This window comes from Chiloscyllium plagiosum, chromosome 29 (assembly GCF_004010195.1).
Source record: "Chiloscyllium plagiosum isolate BGI_BamShark_2017 chromosome 29, ASM401019v2, whole genome shotgun sequence".
NCBI lineage: Eukaryota > Metazoa > Chordata > Chondrichthyes > Orectolobiformes > Hemiscylliidae > Chiloscyllium > Chiloscyllium plagiosum.
Genome location: NC_057738.1, coordinates 36,569,883 through 36,591,221, shown reverse-complemented (window position 1 = coordinate 36,591,221; position 21,339 = coordinate 36,569,883). Strand labels below are relative to the sequence as shown.

The 21,339-nt window shown below is 41.0% G+C and overlaps 1 protein-coding gene across 4 annotated transcripts in view; it reads left to right on the top strand.

The window, feature by feature from the left end:
• The window catches only part of trak1a (trafficking protein, kinesin binding 1a), a 202,822-nt gene that overhangs the window by 77,932 nt on the left and 103,551 nt on the right, over window positions 1–21,339 (top strand). Inside the window, exons 2-4 of one of the 4 annotated variants that reach the window (XM_043719532.1) lie at window positions 911–970; window positions 5,082–5,174; window positions 15,243–15,541. In XM_043719532.1, coding sequence (XP_043575467.1) covers window positions 5,170–5,174; window positions 15,243–15,541 — 304 coding nt within the window. In that variant the 5' untranslated portion in view covers window positions 911–970; window positions 5,082–5,169. Of the gene's footprint in view, window positions 1–910; window positions 971–1,155; window positions 1,311–5,081; window positions 5,175–15,242; window positions 15,542–21,339 lie in introns of those variants that run through there. The other 3 variants (XM_043719531.1, XM_043719534.1, XM_043719533.1) reach the window with 3 other exon arrangements.

Here is a 21,339-nt window from a genome sequence, read left to right as displayed (position 1 = left end):
TCAGCCCATACTACCTCAGTTAATGAGTCCCCAAACATCCTTTCTACAACTGTAATATTGTCCCTGATCAACAATGCCACACCTCCCCCTCTTTTACCATCTTCTCTGTTCTTACTGAAACATCTGAATCCCGGAACCTGCAATAGCCATTCCTGTCCTTGCTCTATCCATGTCTCTGTAATGGCCACAACATCGAAGTCCTAGGTAACAACCCACTCTGCCAGTACACCCACTTTATTTCGGATGCTCCTTGCGTTGAAGTACACACTTCAAACCAGGATCTCGCTTACCAGTGATGGAAATGTGTTGCTGGAGAAGCGCAGCAGGTCAGGCAGCATCTAGGGAACAGGAGAATCGACGTTTCGGGCATTAGCCCTTCTTCAGGAATGTTTCGGGCATTAGCCTTTCCTGAAGGAGGGCTAATGCCTGAAATGTCGATTCTCCTGTTCCCTAGATGCTGCCTGACCTGCTGCGCTTCTCCAGCAACACATTTCCATCTCTGATCTCCAGCATCTGCAGATCTCATTTCCCCTCTCGCTTACCAGTGTCAGATACTTGATTTTGGAATTCCCTACTCTCATCCTCTTCTGTACCTGTCCTACAATTTTGGTTCCCATCCCCCTGCTGTATTAGTTTAAATCCACCTTAATAGCTTTAGCGAATTTCCCACCCAGGATCACAGTGGGGAGGAAGCTGTTCTTAAATCTGGTATATGTTTTCAAACTTTCGTGTCCTTTGCCTGATTGGAGAGGGTGAAAGAGAATATAATTGGGGTGGGAGGGGTCTTTGATAATGTTTGCTTTCCTGAGGCAGTGGGAGCTGTAGACTGAGTCAATGGAAGGAAGGCTGGGTTTTGTGATGGATTGGGCTGTGTTCACTGTGTTTCTTTTCTGATTTCCAACATTTGCAGATTTTTTTAAAAAAACTTGTATGGAGAGCAAGGACAAGAACTAAGGGACACAGTAGCAAGGTAAGGGGCAAACCATTTGGGATTGACATGAAGAGGAATTTCTTCTCTTGCAGGGTAATGAATCTTTGGAATTCTCTTCACCTGAGAGCTGTCGAAACTAAGTCATGAATCTCTGTCTTTTAATACATTCAATTGATTTTTTTCTGTAGATGATATTGAGGAATATGGGATCAGTGTGGTAAAACTGGTGTTAAGATGGATGATCGGCTGTGATCCAGAAGGTTGGAACAGAGTTGAGGGACTGAGTGACCTACACCAGCTCCCATGTTTCTATACTATTATGGCAGTGAGAAACCCATCAGATGAAATAGTTTGTTTTACCTAAAGCATATAGCACTATGTAAGTACACCCATCATTCCCCAAAAAATCCCTGTCCTTAAAATGTATAAGTAATTTTTGTGTTCAGTTCTTGGCACTCAACTTTGGAGAGGATGTTGACATCTTGTAGAGGAGAGACACTAAAATGACTCCAGAGGTGAACAAAGTTCAGCTGTAAGCAGGAATTTGGAAAGCTGGGATTGGACTCCTTATGGTAAAGAAAGTTGAGAGGAGATTTACTGAGGTGTTCAAAATTGTGAATGGCCTAGTTAGAATAGATACAAAGAAGCTCCTGCTGGTGACGAAAGGTTTGGCAATCAGTGAATGCAATAAGGTAATTGGCCAAAAAATGCCATGGGAGAACTGAATTAGTTTCTTACACATCACCTATAAAGTCTAATGAAAAGGGGAAGTAGTGTTCAAACTGTTAGTGGATATTTACCGTTTCAAAAAACAAGTGCGAGCATGTGGAGAAAACATAGGAGAATGTAGCTGATTTGATATCTGTGCAAGAGAGCACGTAAACTGAATGAAAATGGCCCCCTTCTATGATGTACCATTCTATGTCTGCATTGGGGAACTAAGATATAGACTGCTGGCTACAACTGGACGATCTGGAGAGCCTTGCTCATATTTATAGTGCTGTTTTCCAAAGCAGTCCACTTAAAAATCACTGTGCTTACGTAAACTTAAATAGTTACATTTGTTTTTAAATGCCACAGGCTGAGTATTTTCCAAGTATCAATACTTACTTCTACCTCTCTGACGAAAACATGTGAGGGGCAAGACACTGGACCCATTCAGATCAGTTCAGCTATACGTTTTGTTTGCATCAATATCACAGGCGAAATATATAATGGTATTTGAGGCCCGTGCTTTGTTTTGATTTTCTGGCTGATGGTCACTCATCTCTGGAATGTTGTATTGGGGTTCTTTCATCCCAATAGTCCCATTCTGGTGCAAAAACAGAGAGCTGTCAGGACTGGGCAGCATCTGTGGAAAGAAGGCAGAGTTGACATTTTGGTCAACTTTTGAGTTTTACTGCCAGCTTTAATATATATTAGTATGTGGATTTGCTTTATAGTCAATTTGGTCTCATGTACATGATAAACACTGTGGGATTAGTAAGTTAGTGACAATGGGGAAGCTACACCTGCATTTTCATTTCGCAGTGCGCATGCACACTCTCCACGACTGCCCTCCGAGTTGAGGGCATGCAAGGTGTGCACTGCACATATACGCAGAACTGGAGAGCCGGGGGGGTGGGTGTGGCAGGGAGAATCCAGGAGATCTCTCCTGTTTCTGTATCCCCACCCTCCCCCCTCGAACATTTCCCCACCCCACTTTGAGCATACTGTGTGTGCACCTTGATGACAGCAGACGTAGCCTTCTGAATAGCCACGGTTTTCCCCAGGGTAGGGGAGTGCAAAACTGAAGACAGCACAGGCTTAAGATGAGGGGAAAAGATTTTAAAAGGGACCTGAGGGCAACTTTTTCACACAGACGGTGCTGTGTATATTGAATGAGCTGTCAGAGGAAGTAGTAGGGACAGGTACAATTATAATACTTAAAAGGCACCTGGGTGGGTACATGAATAGGAAAGGTTTGGAGGGTTACGGGCTAAACACAGGCAAATGGGTCTAGTTCAGTTTAAGATACCTGGTTGCCATGGACAAGTTGGACTGAAGGGTTTGTGCCATGCTGTATAACTCCATGACTCTGCCTGTAAACCACTGTGGAACTTACAGGAGCAGAACTTTCTTTGTTTGATGGAAATGCATATTTCTTTTACCTTGGCATGGTGATAACACTCTGAATTAGAAAGTTTATGGATCCAAACTACATTGAAGAGATTTGAGAATATCTTCCAGGTTGACAGCTCATTGTAGTCCTGAGGGATGCCACATCATCAGATGAGTTTTGACTTGGAGCCCTTGTCTGACCTGTTTGGTGGACAGAAAAAAGCCACAGCACTAGCACTGATGTTGTTCATGTGTTCTGGGTTGTTTGGCCATTATCACAGTGCAGTTTGTGAGAAGCTGCTGTGCATAATGTTAGTTTCCTTGCATTACAACCTGAGACCACCAGTGTAAGATCATTTGAAGAAATCCAGCTGAGGATTTAGAAGAAACCTCTTCACCCAAAGAGTGGTGAAAATGTGGCGCTCACTTCTGTGGGGATGGTGAAGTCACCAGGGCTAATAATTCACAACTACAGGTTAATAGGCTGGGACATAGGTTTAAATCTCACCAAGACAGGTGGAAAAGGTGAAACTCAAGGAAAATCTGGAATAAGAAGCTAGCCCAATGATGACCCATGTAACCACTGTCAATTGTTTTAAAAACCCATCTAGTTCACTCATGCTTTTAGAGAAGGAAGTTTGGTGACTTTACCTAGCCTGGCTTACATGTGATCCCAGACCCACCCTGTGGTTAATGCTTAACTGCCTGCTGGGCAATTAGGCATGGGTCATTAACGTCAGACCAACCAATGTTGTCCACATCCTGTTGCCGACCAAAAAGAGCAGTGAGAAGTCTAGGTGCATTTGAGGGGAAGCTAGATATGGGAGAAGAAAGGAAAAGAAGTTTGTGGTTGGGCGTGAAAGAGTTGAGAAGACTCAAGTGGAGCACAAGCACTGGCCTGATAGAGTGGGTTGAATGACCTCTTTCTGTGCATATTCTATGATACATTGATAAAACTTGATAAAATACTTTATTGGCTGGAAAGCACTTTGGGACATTCTGATGTTTTTAAAAAAAAACTCTAAGTCCATGTTCTGTTCTTCCCCAGAAAGATGCTTATTCTCTGTAGAAACTGAAATAATTTGGGTACAGATTAGATGAAGCAGTAGCTGGTGACTGAAATTTGGTGTGAATATAGGAGTTAAGGCAACTGAAACCTTGCACCTAATAGTCCAGAGTACTGGCTTAAAAACACCACACTATTGGTTATAACTTGCACAGTTAACCTGAGCCAAAGTTTTGAGAATTTCTGATCCATACGAAAGCTCTCTCTTTGATCCAGTCACATCAAGTCACTTGCTTAGTCTAAGCATAGTTCAGAATCATCTGCCTCTGGTATCTGGGATCTAAATCTTTCAGAGATGAATTTGACATCTCTGATAGATTATCTTGCAGTTAGTTTGACCATTTTTTGGATGTTGCAAGTCCAGAAAAAAATACATTGTTCAAATATTTGTTGATCTAAAAGCAAATAATTTGCCTGCAGGAAACATTTTTTTTGATAACTCAGATGTGTGCAATTTTTAAAAAAATGCATTGATGTTATTTTTACCAATTTGTCTGCTTGCTAGAGTTTAGTATTTTTCCAAATTCCATGTACAATTTGTCAGGGAATTTGAAAATTGTTTTATTGTTACATTATCTTTTTATGTGATGTTGGGTTTGATGGTGGATTTATCCTTGGGGCACTGGCCAACAAACAGATACGTTAGTATAGTCTTGCAGTTCAAAATAGCCAAATAGCATCCCATCATATGATGAGTATAAAATGTATTGCAGTACTTCTATGGTGACAATTTACAACACACTGGTTAAGAATGGTTGCTTAGATTTTCCCCTCTTATCCTCCTTGGTCAGACATTGCAAAGCTTGACTATTCTAAATCCTACGTGAATATAATCTGAAATGTTAATACTTGGACAGAAACAGCTTAAAAGTAAGAATATCTGTGTCAATTGTATTTTGTTTCTTGTAGTAATGAGTGAAGCTGTACCTTCTGCTTCATTGATTACTAACCACATGCAAACTCAAACCTTATTTCTTTCAATAGGGGCTATACGCAGGCAACAAGCGGCACAAGGCCACATAGCTCAGTTGGTGACTTTTTGACCCATGCAGGATACAAGGTTTTACACCTAATGCTGTGAGTTGATTTATTACTTGGCATGCGTGTTGTTGTCCTGCATAGGTTATGAAACAGGAAGCAGACAGCTGATTTAACCAAAGAGTTCCTATCATTTTCTTTTTGGTGAGGATGCAATCTTGTGCTTTGCTCTTTTGAAGAATGTTCCTCTGGTTTGTTTGAATATTCTAAAAACAAGCATGTGATATTTTTGGGTAACCATCCTACAAACTGTCCTTTGAGATTGAAGTAAGATGGTAATTGTGCATGTTTTGACTATAAAGTCTTCCGGTGGTTTCATTTTTAACTTCACTAACTTGCTTGTATTTGGCGTTTCTGAGCTTTATAACACTTGAGAGTAGTGGAAGAATACAGAAGTACACAGGTCCATCTCTGCTGATAGTGGGAACAGTATGTGATGGTTAAAGATTATCACAGAAATTTACTCAATTAAAATACTCTATACCCCCCCAAACCCTCAAAACAAACACAAACATGCACATGAAGTACAAGGGCATGCAATCTTGTAGTATATTCATGCTGATTATATTGGAAGGAGTTTATTACAAAACAGTTCAAAATGGCATTGACTAGTCGATATCTTGGAAGACTTTTCTTCCTCAATTATCTTTAGGGTAGAACTATCTGTCAGGACCTGAAGCAGGCCATTTATTGCTTTGAGATGGTGTGTGTTTGGTCGTTCTTTCTTACCCCCCAAATTATAATGAGGTCATGACTGACCAGTAACCCACTATGGGATGACACAGTGGCTCAGTGATTAGCACTGCTGCCTCGCAGCACCAGGGATCCAGGTTTGATTCCACCATTAGGTGACTGTCAGTGTGGAGTTTGGACGTTATCTGCATGGGTTTCCCCTGGGTGCTCTGGTTTCCTGCCACAGTTCAAAGATGCGCTGTATAGGTGAATTGGCAATGGGAAATGCAGGGTGACAGGATTAGGTTAGGGGATGGATCTGGGTAGGTTGCTAATCAGTGGGTCAGTGTGGCCTTGATGGGCCAAATGGCCTACTTCCACACTGTAGGGATTCCATGATTGATTCTATATTCTTAAGTATGCTTTCCTCACCAACTTGTACAGAGATGTTATTACACACCTCAGGAGAAGATGGGACTTGAGCCCGGGTCTCCTGGCTTAGAAGGAGGGGCACTACCACTGTACCACAAGGGCTCCTATCCAAATCCCTATGTTCTCCTTTGCCGCCTTCACTTGATATTGATCATTGACAAAAACCTGTTGGTCTCTAATCTGATTGCATAAATTGTCTTTTATTCCAGAGAATTTCACGCTTTGCATGTAGAATTGTTTCCCAGCTTGACTACTGAAGTACCTGGGTCTAATTTTTCAACCATGTTGTCCTTTACTAATATTTTTATTATCTCAATTGTAACACCTTTTGACATTAAGCAAACCTGGGTGCAGGTCTGTCAAGTGAAGAATTATAACTGAATTTTCTAAATCTTTGGGCCGGCATGGTGGCTCAGTGCTTAGCACTGCTGCCTCACCGCGCCAGGGACCCGGGTTCGATTCCTGCCTCAGGCGACTGTCTGTGTGGAGTTTGCACATTCTCCTCGTGTCTGTGTTGGTTTCCTCCCGCAATCCAAAGACATGCAGGTCAGGTTCAGTTGACCATGCTAAATTGCCCGTAGTGTTAGTTGAATTAGTCAGGGGTAAATATAGGGCAGGGGAATTGGTCTGGATGGGTTATTCTTCAGAGGGTCGGTGTGGATATGTGAAGGACCTGTTCCCACACTGTAGGGAATCTAATCTCACCCTTTTACACTTATAATCAGGCAGGAGCCTTGAGATAATCTTGATTCACTCTCATAGCCTACACTGGCCTGCTCAATGCAGTATTCACTAATTTCTTGCAATTGCACTACTCCAAAATGACTAAAATTAAGCCTAAAATTAAAATGATCCTTGCTGAGGCATGAACTTCCTTTTCTATTTTTGTTGATATGTTTTAAGGCTTTAATATCAGTTGCAGATTTAACATGCCTTTGTGCCTGATGGCTTGAAGTATTTTCATTTTCACAATTAAAGATGGACTGTATTGAATAAATGACATGATTTCCGTTACTCCCCGAAGCAGGTTCCTGGTTGTTCACACTGAGTTTGATGTTTGATACTAATGGGATTGGCACCAAATCTAGGTGCAAAATTAATATAGCTCCAGCTAGATTGCCAGGGGAAGTTTGACTTATTTTATTGTATTACTGAAATGTTTCTCCTCCCCCACAGCACACTCCTGTGCCACATTTTTTCGAATCGGTAGTTACTTTGAAGAAATATTCATGGGCTGGATTTAATAGAGATGGCAGGGTCTTGCCCTTTGGCTGAACAACTGGTGACTGCTCATGTTGCCTCTTTTGGGGCAACCCTACCACATTAAATGGACACTGGCAGACCTTCTCTAAGGATAAAAGCTCTTGAGGTGGAAGTCCCAGGTGCCAGGAGCTGCCAGGCAATCCAAAGCAGAAATTTTTGTTGTAAGACAGCACCACTGAGGAGATGGTAGTCACTGATTGTGTGTCAGCCATGACTGCAGCTAAGATACTTGATCCCTGGTTAATTCTGAGGAAGGGTCACTGGACCTGAAATTTTAAGTCTGATTTTTCTCTCCGCTGTTTCCTGCCAGACCTGAGCTTTTCCAGTAATTTTGTTTTTGCCTCTGATTTCCAGCATCTGCAGTTCTTTTGCGTCGTATTAAATTTCTTCCAGGGTCTTTGCTTCCCTTTCTGGAAGAAGAATCATTTACTGTACTCCTGTTTGGAAGCTAATCATCCGTCTCTTAACAGATGAACCACTCTGTGCTTCTTTTAGATGTGATGTCAATAGTGAAATCTGTGCAAAATACTCAGGTTTTTAACTGCTTGCATTTACACGATTGCATGTACATGTAAGAAATTCTGAAGAAAAACTCAACCAAGGTGGACAACTGGACACACTGCAGACGACTAAAAGGGTTGTGATCAAGAAGCAGGGAGTATTGACTGACATGGGTATTATTGTGTTAGATAGGACAGCAGCACTTTCAGGACCTATATTACTTATTCACAATATTGTTCAGTTACTGATTGACCAGATGTATTTGTGTACTCAAGCACATGACACAGGGATTTTAAAAAGTGCTTTGAAATATGTAAACATTTGAAGGGAACCAGAGTCAAATACTTCAAAGTACTATAGACAGAAATTGTTTTTCTCCTGACTAGTTGAACCAAAAGAATCCAAAGCATTTAAAGCACATTTGAATTGCTCTCTGATATTTGATTTTCATCAAACCATTTTGTTTCACTGCGCATGTGCCTTGTGGAGCAATTTTATTTTGTTTTTAAGATGCAAAATCTTTGGAAATGCATCAAATGGACCTAGCATTGTGTTTGAGAAAGTTAATTGAGTTGTCCATTGGCCTCAACACAATCTTTGGAATCAAATGAGGTGCTATGCAAACATTTAACGGGATGGATGTGATTCCAAAGGAAAAGGCGATGAAGCCATGAACAAAACTCAGGGTGGTAATGACATAGTGATAATTTTACTGCGTAATAATCCAAAAACCCAAGTTAAATCTCTGGGGGCATGGGTTTGAGTGCATCCATGGCACATGTTGAAATTTAAATTCAATAAAAAATGCAATATTAAAAGAAAAACTGACCCAATGGCAACAATGTTGATTTTAGTAAAAATTCATGTGATTCACTAATATCCTTCAGGGAAGGAAATCTTCCATCCTTACCTGATCTGACCTACACATGACTCCAGACCTATGGCACTGTGGTTAACTCATAACTGCCCTCTGGACAATTAAGGATGGGCAACTGATGCTGGCCCAGCCAGTGACAGCACATCCATGACAGTAAAGAAAGTGCTGCAAGGACATGCATACCATTTACTGAAAAATGTGTTGCTAGAAAAGCGCAGTGGGTCAGGCAGCATCCGAGGAGCAGGAGAATTGACCTTTCAGGCATAAGCCCTTCTTCAGGAATGGGCTTATGCCCGAAACGTCGATTCTCCTGCTCCTTTGATGCTGCCTGACCTGCTGCGCTTTTCCAGCAACACATTTTTCAACTCTGATCTCCAGCATCTGCAGTCCTCACTTTCTCCATGCTTACCATTTAGTCAGTCACTTGGGCGTTAAAAATAAAAATGTCTTAGTTTGAGAGGCAGTATGTTGTAAATAATAATGGAAGGCTTCTTAAAAAATATTTGCAACAAGAACTGTGGCGTGGGAGAAATATCTGGAGGATGTGAACCTTCCCTTTATAAGTTGTAGATATTTGGCAAAGATAAACTGGTCAGTGAACCTACTAGTAATTGCTTATTAATACCAACAGGATTTAAAATTGACATTGGCACTCCTGTTAATGTGACTCTTAGCTCAGTTTTTCTTCACCTACAAAGCGGGAATAAGAAGTTTATGCTCAGTCGTTATAACTCCAGTCAGCCCAAGATACAACCAGCAATTGAAATTCTCAGCTTAACCCCCAAAGTTGTCAAGAATAAAGGTGAACAAGTATTTGGAACCATTTAGAGGATTATAGAAAGTGGAATACAGCACAACTCCAAAGGTTTGCCTAATCCATGATTCTTGGAATTAGATATATCATTGTACTGTTAAATGTAATGGAGCTGATGGATGATTCATTTGAAGACCGATCCAAAATATTCATCAGCTTGAAGCAAAATGGGAGGATTATAGAAAGTGGAATACAGCACAACTCCAAAGGTTTGCCTAATCCATGATTCTTGGAATTAGATATATCATTGTACTGTTAAATATAATGGAGCTGATGGATGATTCATTTGAAGACCGATCTAAAATATTCATCAGCTTGAAGCAAAATGGATACATTTTATTTGAATCAAATCCCTGAAACATCCATGTCTATTGAGGAGATTGTCCATCGTCTGTAATTGACAAACTATTTTGACATCATTTGAGAGATAAGTATTTTCTCATAATTGAGATGTTAGTGTTGGTAAGTGGTGCTGACTAAAATACCAGGCCCAGTGATTTATTTCTATTTAGCTGACAGTCAGTCAAATGTAGATTGCAAGTGAAATTACAAAGACTCAAACAGTGCTTTCATTTGCCACATGGCCAATATTCAAATAGAAGGCCCTCAATGCATTTTCAGTTAGATACTTTGAGACTTCCAGAAAACTTAGTCTTTGGGGATTGCTGCTTATAGTTAGAGGGCTGATCATGTTGTGTTCCTTGACGACGGAGCTTGGTACCAATCATCAAAGAATCTTGAAAGTCAAGAGGTAGAAATGAACATGTCTTTCTGTGATTTAAGATTGATGATGGAGTTAAGGTGATGGATGTGGTGCAATCAAGTGGCCTGCTTTGTCCTTGATGGTGTTGAGCTGCTTGTGTTGTTGAGGCTGCACCGAAGTGGGCAGGATTGTATCACACCCCTGACTTGTGTGTCGTAGTTGGTGGACAGGCTGTAGGGAACCAGGGGGTGAGTTATTTATTGCATTAGCCTCTGACCTGTTCTTTAAAGACGACCGTGCTCAGATGGTTCCTCCGGTCCAGTTTCTGGACAATGGTAAGCTCCAGGACATCGATGGGAACCTCAGTGATTGTATTGCTGTTGAAGGTCAAGTTGAAATGGTTAGTTTCTGTAGTTGAGATGGACATTGCTTGACAGTGGTCAGTCCCAGGCCTGAATGACTATGGGCACAGGTTGTTTCAGTATCTAAGGAATCATGAATGGTGCTGAATGTTGTGGAACATCTCCAGTTCTGACATTATGTTGAAGGAAGGTTCATTAAAGTAGCTGAGGACAGTAGGGCCTAGAACACTGAAGTCCTTGAGTGATATTCTAGATAATTGACCATCAACACTGAAAGGATCTTCCTTTCATACAGAAAATGTTTACTATTAAACTTTCTTTCATGTGACTGAGATTTCGGCAATGCGACATAATTTATTCTATTTCTGGCTCTTTATATGATTGACAGTCACACCAGATATAACTATGACAATATTCTGTCTAATGATACCTTCCACTATAACTACATGGAATCTTTTTATCAAAATTGTGAGCAATGATCTGGAAAGTAATTACCACATAGCCATAAATGATTCCTTAATTATTCTGTTAAATAGCTGATACTATAACGGATGAAGTTGGATTGAAACAAATACTCCAATAATAATATTTTAAAAAGATTTTCACAACAGAGGCTATTGCTGAGTAAGTGCTATATTGTGACTTGCATTTGATGAACAAGTGTGTCAACTGATCCCTTAGTTAAGGATACTGTGAAAGCATTCAAGGAATTCCACCAACTCTGACCTACTTTGTAAATTTATATAACTGGAAGTTAATTTTCAAATTCCCATCCTTGTCACTAAATCGCTCCATAGCCTTGCTCCTCTCAAACTGAAACAATCACCTGAACTCCAACAACTTGTGATGACTTGCACGTTTGTGATTTTTTTTTGTTCCATTGTTGGCAGCAATGCCTTTAGTTGCTCAAGCCGTAAACTCTGGCACTGCTTGCCTGTCCTGCAATTAAACTTCTTTGCCTCTCTTTTCTCTCTCATTTTTATCTCTGTTCCTCAAGCCCTAATCAGAGTCACCCAGAATTGTTACAGTGCAGAAGAAAGCCATTTAACCCATCATGTTTACACCTGCTGTCCAAATGAGCAACTCACTTTGTACCATTCCTCAGCCTTCTCCCTGTAACCCTGCTCATTCTTCCTGGTTCAGAGAACAATTCAATTCCCTTCAGAATATATCTTCTGTATGCTCAGACAGTGCATTCTAGAACCTAACTACTCACTCTTGAAAAAGACTTTTCTTGTTGCTTTTACCAATCACTTTAATCCTGTGTCCGTTTGTTTCTTCCTCTCCACTCTGTCCAGCCCCTTCATGATTTTGAGCACCCTTAACAAATCTTCACTCATCTGCCTTTCCTCCAAGAAAAACAGTCCTAGCTTTTCCTATCTATCTTCCTAACTCATCTGTGGACACATATGTCTGAATCTTCTATGTGCCCTCTCCAGTGCCTTCACATCCTCCTTTAATAGCGGCATTAAGATCGAGCATAATACTGTAGCACAGTTCAAGCTAGTTCAATGTAATCTTACTCTTGAACTCCATGTTATTATTGATAAAGGATACTGTATGCTTCATTAACCCCTCTCACAACCTGTCCTCCTACCTTCAATGGCTTATTGGTGATCTTTTGACCTAGATTTGCTTTAATAATAATATTGATGATTAGCATGCTGGGTAAACCTGATAGCAACCTCTGACACCCACACACAACTAAACATGAAAATGCAGAAACTGGTGTAAGAACCAGACTACCCCTCTGCAGGTTAATCTATTACAGTTCCTAGTCATGGGCATAGAACTGAAATCGTTATAATGCTTGATCTAGCTTTATCTTCCCACTATGTTCATACTTTTATGCTGACTGGAAAACTTTTAAGTTTGCATTTAGGAGTAAGTGACTTCACAAATGTGAAGACTCATTCCCTTAAGTTTTTTTACTCATAGTGCATGTATTACTTGCACTCGACAGCATTTGTATTTTCATGATTTTTGCTTTGTTTTGTGTTCACAATTTAAAAGTAATTTGTGTTCTGCTTCATAGTGTAGTTTGGATTCCGTGTCTCTCTGTGAAGATACTTTAGTTTAACTGGTTGACAAGCATTACCAATTAATTTTCCCTGTTCTCAATGCACTAGTGATATCCTGTAGAGGGTGCCACTCTGGAACTAACACCAGATAAGAGGAAATCACTGTTAATAAGCGTATGCCAAGTTCACAGTGAGGTGAACAGCAAATGCTGACCCTATGCCACAAACCAAAATATCCGGGCTATGATCTTTGTATGGGCTAAGCATTGAATTTGTTTTTGTGACATTTCTGTGAAATGCCTTGGGATGTTTTACTAGGTTAAATTTGCTATATAAATCCATGTTTTTAATTCCAGCCAGTATTTCCTCTCTAACAGTGTCCCAAAAAATTGATTAATCTCATGTTTATTTCACCCCAGGAGGTTGCTGTGTGCAAAAGACTTGTGTTTGCCCGTTATATAACAGTCATCAGGCTAGAGTTGCCACTGGTTTGCTCTAGTTCTTTTGCAGCATGGTAGTGGTTAACACTACTGCCTCACAGCACCGGGAACCAGGTTCGATTCCAGCCTCAGGTGACTGTGTCTGTGTGGCGTTTGCACATTCCTCCCAGTGTCTGCGTGGATTTCCTCCCGGAGCTCTGGTTTCCTCGCACAGTCCAAAGATGTGCAGGTTAGGTGGCTTGGCCATGCTAAATTGTCCATAGCGTTCAGGGATGTGTAAGTTAGGTGCATTAGTCAGGGTAAATATAAGGGAGGGGTCTGGGTGGGTTGGTGTGGACGTTTTGGGCTGGAGGGCCTGTTTCTATGCTGTAGGGATTCTATGATTTTATGAGATTAGTGTAACCGGTGCAGCAAACTGTGGAATTTTAAACACTCATTGCATTTGGTTTGACTCCACTGTCTGTAAACTATTTGGGCTAGTTCTTTATTATTTTTGCCCTGGAGGGAGGACCCTATCAACACCCAGCCATGAATCTGGAATGGATTAATGACTGTTGCGTGTTTATGCTCACTTGTGGTGTTTGGAGGTCACTCTCAAAATTAGGCTCAATCAGCCAGACACAGACACTAATTCCTTCCTTCATGTGCACTCAACCAGAAGGCAAGTTCTTGATCCAGTGCCTGCTAATGTTTCATCCTGTCCTGTTTCTCTTGGTAGTTTTTATCAGTGCTGGTCTGCCATTCTCTCCAGGGCAAGGGAAGAGGTCTCCCGTCAGCTGTATAAGCCCCTTAATACCTGAAATGATTAACTGACACCATTAGATAAACTCATTCTATCAGGATATAAAGGACTGTTTCTGGAAGGAGCTAACCAGTGTAATTAAACACTGTTCCAGTAAGAGTTTGAAATGCTAAGATCAACATAAATATCACCAGTGTGTACTCACTCTTAGGTTGAACCTGTTGGAGATCCTCCTGGAACTCAGCACTTGATGACTAGTTACATGACCTATACTTATCCTTTCCTGTTTTACAAGATTGAGCCTCATTTCTGCTGATGAGTATGTGATGGCATTGTGCCTGTATTAGACTAATAATGAGAAGGATTAGTAGAAGTGAGAAGAATTGATGGCAGGACATCTTAAGTCATTTGACTAAGCATGGCCCTGACATTGTGCCGTTTTGACAGAGGGGTGGATTTCACTATATACACTAAAGTCTACGTTAGATGGAATTGGAATTGAACCCATGCTGACTGTGCTAACTATTCTCCTCCTGTCTGCTTTAAAAGGATTTGATTGATTCGTCTTAAACTTCACTAATGAATTGACCAACTGTATCCCAAAATAGCTGGAAAATAGTTTGTTGTATTGTTAAGTAATTTCACTGATTTTACTTGCCGATTGTGGGTTGATGCTTATTTTGAAAATTGTTTTTCTTTCGTGATTAAAACTATTTTCAGTTGCGTTGGTCAAATTTTCCTGAGGCAGTAGTATTGAATACATTGAGAAATATTTTTAAAAAATACATGGACAAGTTCAAAATTTTATGGGAGAATTTGCAGTCAGCAGAAACGAGTGCAAATTTGGCTATGATTTGCACCAAAATCACTGTTCCCAAAGCACAAACTTTACCCTTTTTAGTTCTTTGTCAGTTCAGATGAAAGGTCATTGACCTGAAATATTAAATTGGCTCTTGCACTCTTGCTGTCTCACTTACATACACCTGACTTGTTAAGAGTTTCAGTATTTTCTGATTTTGATTTAAATAATCAATAGGGCAGAGTTTCTCACAAAGCAGGAAATCTTAAATATTTTACTGTAAAGATCTCCAAGTGTTTTGATAATGTTTTTGTTCCTTATTTAAGTTTTAGGACAGCATTGAAGTACTGAAATGCTGCACGACCATGTTGTTCTGGATTTGTTTGGTTATTAAACGAAATTCTGGTTTCTGTGAATTTGTTATTAAGTTTGCAAGGCGAGAGTTCCAAGCAATACTATTGTATACCATTTTGTCTTTTAGGTGCGTTGAGGGTACCAGGAGGGTCACAGAGCCAGGACTGGTTTTCAGTCTGTCTGATCAAGGTGCCAGCACGTGTCCTATCAATGGCAATTTCCTTGATCCTGTGAAACCTGTCAAGCTGGACGCCACAGCTATCAGTGAAAAGACCTCGGCTGACACTCTGTCTGCCTCAGAGACCCTTGATTGCCCATTTCTAGCCTGCACAACAGGCTCTGATGAGGTGCAGTACGTGAGTGAGGCAGTTTGCCCAGAAGATGCTTCCAGCAGTGATGCACATAGGGATGCCTGCACCATTACTGGTAAGTAATGTACATTTTGAATAAGCAACCAATTAAGTACTGTGAAGTTGCTGTTTTTGTTGCAACCATCTGAGACAAAACTAATTTGCAATTATAACCCCTTTGCTGAACTTCTGATCACATAATCTATGCCATCGCTAAGACAGCCTCTTTGCACTGTTGTAACTTCACCTCTCTCAGCTCAGTGATGGAAATTTATTTCTTTTGTGCCTTTGTTACTTCATGGCTTAACCATTCCCAAGCACTCCTGGATGATCTCCCACATTCTCTCCCACTTTGTAAACAAAGGTCACCCAAAACTCTGCAACCTGTCTTGACTCGCATGCCAAGACTGGTTGACCTGTCAGTTCAATGCATACAAAAATAAGAGGGGAAAACAAGGTGAGTGAGAAAGAGAGTGAGAATCCTTGTATTTATCTAGCACTTGTAATGAAATACTGATCTTCACAGGAACATTATAAAGCAAAGCTTGACACTGGGGCAGGTGACAAAAACTTGGACAAAATTGTAGGCAACACCTTTAAAGGAGGAAATTGTGTAAATTTGCCTCCTGGGTGATGTGGCAATATTTGTTATATCTACTGTAACATATACTAAGCATAGTGTGGTTGAAGAATCCAACAGCATTAGTACAATTAACTATTACGTATAAACATTACATTCCTCAGGCACATAGTGCCTGGGTTAGTATTAAGCTATTTATATATTTCAAAATAGCATGCTTCCAGTCAAGCGTCATGCTTTAGATGATGAGGTAAGATGGAATATTTTTATATTCACTGATCACATGCTATAACAAGATTTCACAAGAATGTCGCTTGAAGACATAACTGACCTTGAGACACAACACAACTGAATGCCAGGTTGGAAACATGAGGAGTTGTAGAGCTTCAGATCTTGGCAACTGAAGGCACAAGCGCCAATTGTGCTGCAGTTGAAGTTCGCAGTAGTCAGAAGACATTAGTGAAGGCATTAGGATACATTAGTGGGTTGTGGTGCTGTCGGAGATCGCAGACGTAGTGAGGGAGGTGAAGCATGGTAAGATTGATGTTGCTTGACTGGGGGAGACCCATTATCAGTCAGCGAGAAAAAGGTTGATGGACACATGGGAGTTTTTGCAGCTTTAGACACAAGGCAACGGGGTTCAGAATGACCCCAAGGTTACAGAGAGCAAAATGTGGGCCCGCCACAAGTGCATCGAAGCAGTGGAGTCTAGAGGTAATGGATGAGAATTAGAAGAGAAGTAGGAAGAGAACAGAAGGAAAAATAAAATTTAATGTGTCAATAACTCCAGTTACTGAAATCAGCAGAGCAAGCAGTTCACATTTTGGCAGTTGAAGGTAGCATTATTTTTGGTTTAGTTCATTTTGAATGTGAGTATCTGCAACAATAAGACCATGAGAAATAGGAACAGGAGTGACCCATTTGGCCCCATGAACCTGCTGCCCCATTCAATGGGATCATGGCTGATCTGACATTCCTCATGTCCACTTTCCTGCCCTTTGTTTCACTCTTAAATATGGACAAGGACTCTGCTCTCACACTCTCATTAGTTAGTTTACAGGAGAATGCTTTTAAGTTTGAAGGAAAAGTTTTAGAGTGCCTCAATGCTGTACCTTTGGTAACAGTGTGCAAACTTCAATTACCACACCCAATGTTGTTTGTATTCTTACAGCACAGACTGAGCACCATCTAAAGTGAAGCAGGTGTTACTACATTGCAGATCCTCATTGTCCAGTGTTGGTTCAATATTGTCAGCTTGGAGCACCATCCAGTGGTGAAAAACTGTGAATGTATCTTCTTTTCTTTTTCAAATCTGTATGTCAAAGTGAAGTCAGTGGAAATATTATGCACCAATGCAACAACTTCTAGGGATGAATATACTGTTTTTAAGATAATTATTTTTTGTGTATGAAGAATGTAAATGCACTGTAGGAAGTTAGGAGGTTTAATGGATTATGTCCAGAGATTTGGGCGGCACGGTGGCACAGTAGTTAGCACTGCTGCCTCTCAGCACCAGAGACCTGGGTTCAATTCCCGCCTCAGGCAACTGTCTGTGTGGAGTTTGCACATTCTCCCCATGTCTGCGTGGGTTTTCTCCGGGTGCTCCAGTTTCCTCCCACAGTCCAAAAATGTGCAAGTTAGGTGAATTGACCATGCTAAATTGCCCGTAGTGCTAGGTGAAGGGGTAAATGTAGGAGAATGGGTCTGGGTGAGTTGCTGTTCGGAGAGTCGGTGTGGACTTGTTGGGCCAAAGGGCCTGTTTCCACACTGTAAGTAATTTAAGTAATGAGGGATCAGTCTTTATGTTGAGAGATTAAGCAGTTTGAGCCTGTACTTTCTGAAGTTTGGAAGAAATTGAGATTTAATTGTGATATAGAAGGTGCTAAAGAGGATTAAAAAAGGTAGATGTTGAGCAGATGTTTCCTCATGGGGCAATCTATAATGAAAGGTCACAGCTTGATGATAAGGGGTAGCAGATTTAAGAGTTGAGGACTGACATTTCTCAAAGGAATTCACTATCCCAGAGTGGGTGGATGCCAGGGCATTGAGTAAATTTAAGTAGAAGATAGACAGGCAGATTTTTAATTAGTGATGAGTTGAAGGATTATGGAGAGCAGGCAGAAAAATGGAGTTGAGGCCAAGATGGTGTCAACAATGGAGTTCTAGCCATGAGTTTTGAAGAAGGGTCACTAGACCTGATATGTTAACTCTGCTTTCTCTGCACAGGTGCTGCCAGATCTGTAGAGCTTTTCCAGCAATTTCTGTTTTGGTTTCTGATATCAACATGGATTGTAATAAATGATGGAACAAGCTCGAGGGGCTGAATTGCTGACTCTTTCTACTAGCTCTTATGTTCCTACATGCATGTTCAGTAGGAAAAATGCTGGTTCAGTGTCAGCCGTGGTTCAATAGGTAGTCCTCTCGCCTTTTGGAGTCAGGTAGGTAGGTACACTCACCGTGCTGTTTAGCGAGGGAGTTCCACATTTTCACCCAGTGACAGTGAAGAACTGGTGAATGGTTTGGAGGGAAGCATGCAAGTCGGGGGTCTTCTCATGTATCTGTTGCCTTTACCCCTTTAGATTGCATAGAGTGCAGGCTTGGATGATGCTATCGATGGAGCCCTGGTGAGTTGTGGTCGTGTTGTTGTGGGTAAATCACCACAAGTTACCTTTAATTCAGCTACTTATTAAGAAACTCAGGCAATCAAATACTAAAACAACAATTTGAAACTTTATTGCATGTAGCAACCAAAATAAGACAAGAAAGCAAGTTAAGCTTCACAACCCAATTTGGCTATTACCGATTAATGATAGCACTTGGCCAGATTCCACCAACAGTGTCTGTCTCTGGAGGTTTGTGAGGTGACATTATTGATTCATCTCCATATAGATTCTCCTATTGAAGACCTCAATAGTCTGGCTTACCTTCTTATCAAAAGTAGCTCCCCTGTTCCTTGTGCATTTGGTATTAACTGCCCATCTAAAACATAGCTTTTCCTGCAATTCATCCCTTTCGGGATGGTGAATTCGCATATTGCTTTTAATTCCTCTATAACAACTTCTCCTCATGCTTTCACCTCAAGAAACCACTTATTCCAGAGAGTTATTGCTGACTGTTTGAAGTTAAAGTTCTGAAGTTCACCTTGTCACAGCATCTTATAGATGGCTGATATGGCTGCCACTGTGCATCCTAAGTGGAGGGAGTCAATGTTGAATCTATTAGATAAGATGCTGATCAAATGGGATGCTTCAGCCTCAGGTGTTGAGTTTCTTGAATGTTGGTACTTCACTCATCCCATGCAAGTGGAGAGTATTCTATCATACACCTAACTTTTGACTCTACAGGATTTTGGGAGTTAGGATGTGATTTAGGTTCTGTAGGTTTCCGAGCCTTTGGCATATTCTTGCAGTCGTAGCATTCTAGATAACTAGTCTAGATTAGTTTCTGGTTAATGGTAACCGCTATCATGTTGAAAGTTGGATAATTCAGTACTGTCATTGAAAGGCAAGAGCAGAATGTTAAATTTCCCAGTTGGAGAAGTCATTCCCTGGCACTTGGTACAATTTTTGCTTGCTACAAGTCAGCCCAAACCTGTGTGTTGTCCAAGTCTTGCTGCATATGGATACAGACTGCTTCAGTATCTGAGGAGAACAGGATTTATCTAGGCAATTTTTCATATTGACAGGTAGATTCTCATGTTGTAGCTGTGCTAGAACAACTTAAGGTACACCTAATTTTGCAACATGCATGTTCAATGCTGTTGCTGGAATGTTGTTAGGGCCCACAGCTTTTGCAGCAGGACAGGGAATATCCATAAATGATGGTGTCTGGGAGCACTGCCACTCATTCAATCTGACTCCATCCTTCAAGGGGTTTGGTCAGCTCAGGTTGCTGGACAGCTGATTTGTCATGCAGAAGAACACCAACGGCATGGGTTCAAGTTCCATATCAGCTGGGGTCACCAAGAAATTCTCACCTTCTCAACCTCTTCCCCTTGCCTGAGGCATGGTAACCCTCAGACTAAACTGCCCACCAGTCATCTCTGCTTCCTAACAAGAGAGTAGTCCATGGCAAACTTACCTGTAACCTTCTGCAAACAGTGTCATCCTTACTACTTCCCTTCCCATCTATTTTTCTGTCATCTGCAAACTTGGTTGTGGCACAAGTCATTAATGCTTATTGTAAATAATAGTGGCTTCAATACTGATCCCTGTTGCGCACCACCTCGGTACAGGAGTTTGGACTGTTTTCTCTTGGAAGCATATATAAGACCAGCTCAAGTTTATGAGCAACCTGGCAGAGTAGGTAATGAGAAAACATCCTATTGTGGAAAGATTGAGAACGAGAGAGCACAGAGATTTAAGATAATTGGCAATGACCAAATAAAGGAAAATACTTTCCATGTGGCAAATGGTTAGAGTGTGGAATGTGCTGCTGGAGAGATTGATGGAGGCAGATTTAATGGGAGCATTTAAGAAGGCACGAGGTTCTTGTGAAAAGGAAGAGTGTACAAAGGGCACAGGGAGAAGGTTGGGCAGTGCCACTAGTTAGATTTTTCTGACAGACACTGTGGGCCGAATGGCTGCCTTCTGTCCTGTGCTGGTGAAAGTTTGGTGACTTTGGGCAAATGCGGTTTCCTTTTGTTTTAAAGTCAACACAGATTTCTGGAAATTGAGAATTGTAGCTCGGGTGTGGAATAATTCCAGAGCACATTTGCTATCAAGGGTGTCTGGCTCTGTGTGGGGTGGTTTTTGCATTCATTTGATTTGTTGACTTGTCCGTTCCCTGGAGGAATTGCCTGAAGCTGAAGAATGAATAAAGGAAATGTGAGATGCCGGCACAATCAACGGAAGTGCGGTTGCAACAGTTGCAGGGATTGAGTACAGAGAGTCAATTTAGAAACAGAGACCAAAAATGATGTAAATCAAGTTGAATACAAAAGTGCTTGGAGGGAGATGAGAACAAACCAAACCGGAAAATCATACAATCTGCACTAATGAGTGTGAGCGTCTCTCAAGCAGCTTTTGTCGAATGATATCAATAATACTTATATTGATGAAAACTGACTGCAGGCAAACTGAATAATTGAAAGTGGATCATTTCAGGTCCATGATTATGGTTCATAAATAGGAAATAGCATTTTGAACTGTCTGACAAATCAATCTTTCAGCTCTGTTTAATCCTGTCCTGTTTGGCAAATTCAAGCTTTCATGAACCAATGTGGTTTTCTGACTCACCTCATGAACTTTGTCCTTTCCTCGTCTTCCCAACTCCGCTTCTCACCCCCCCCCCCC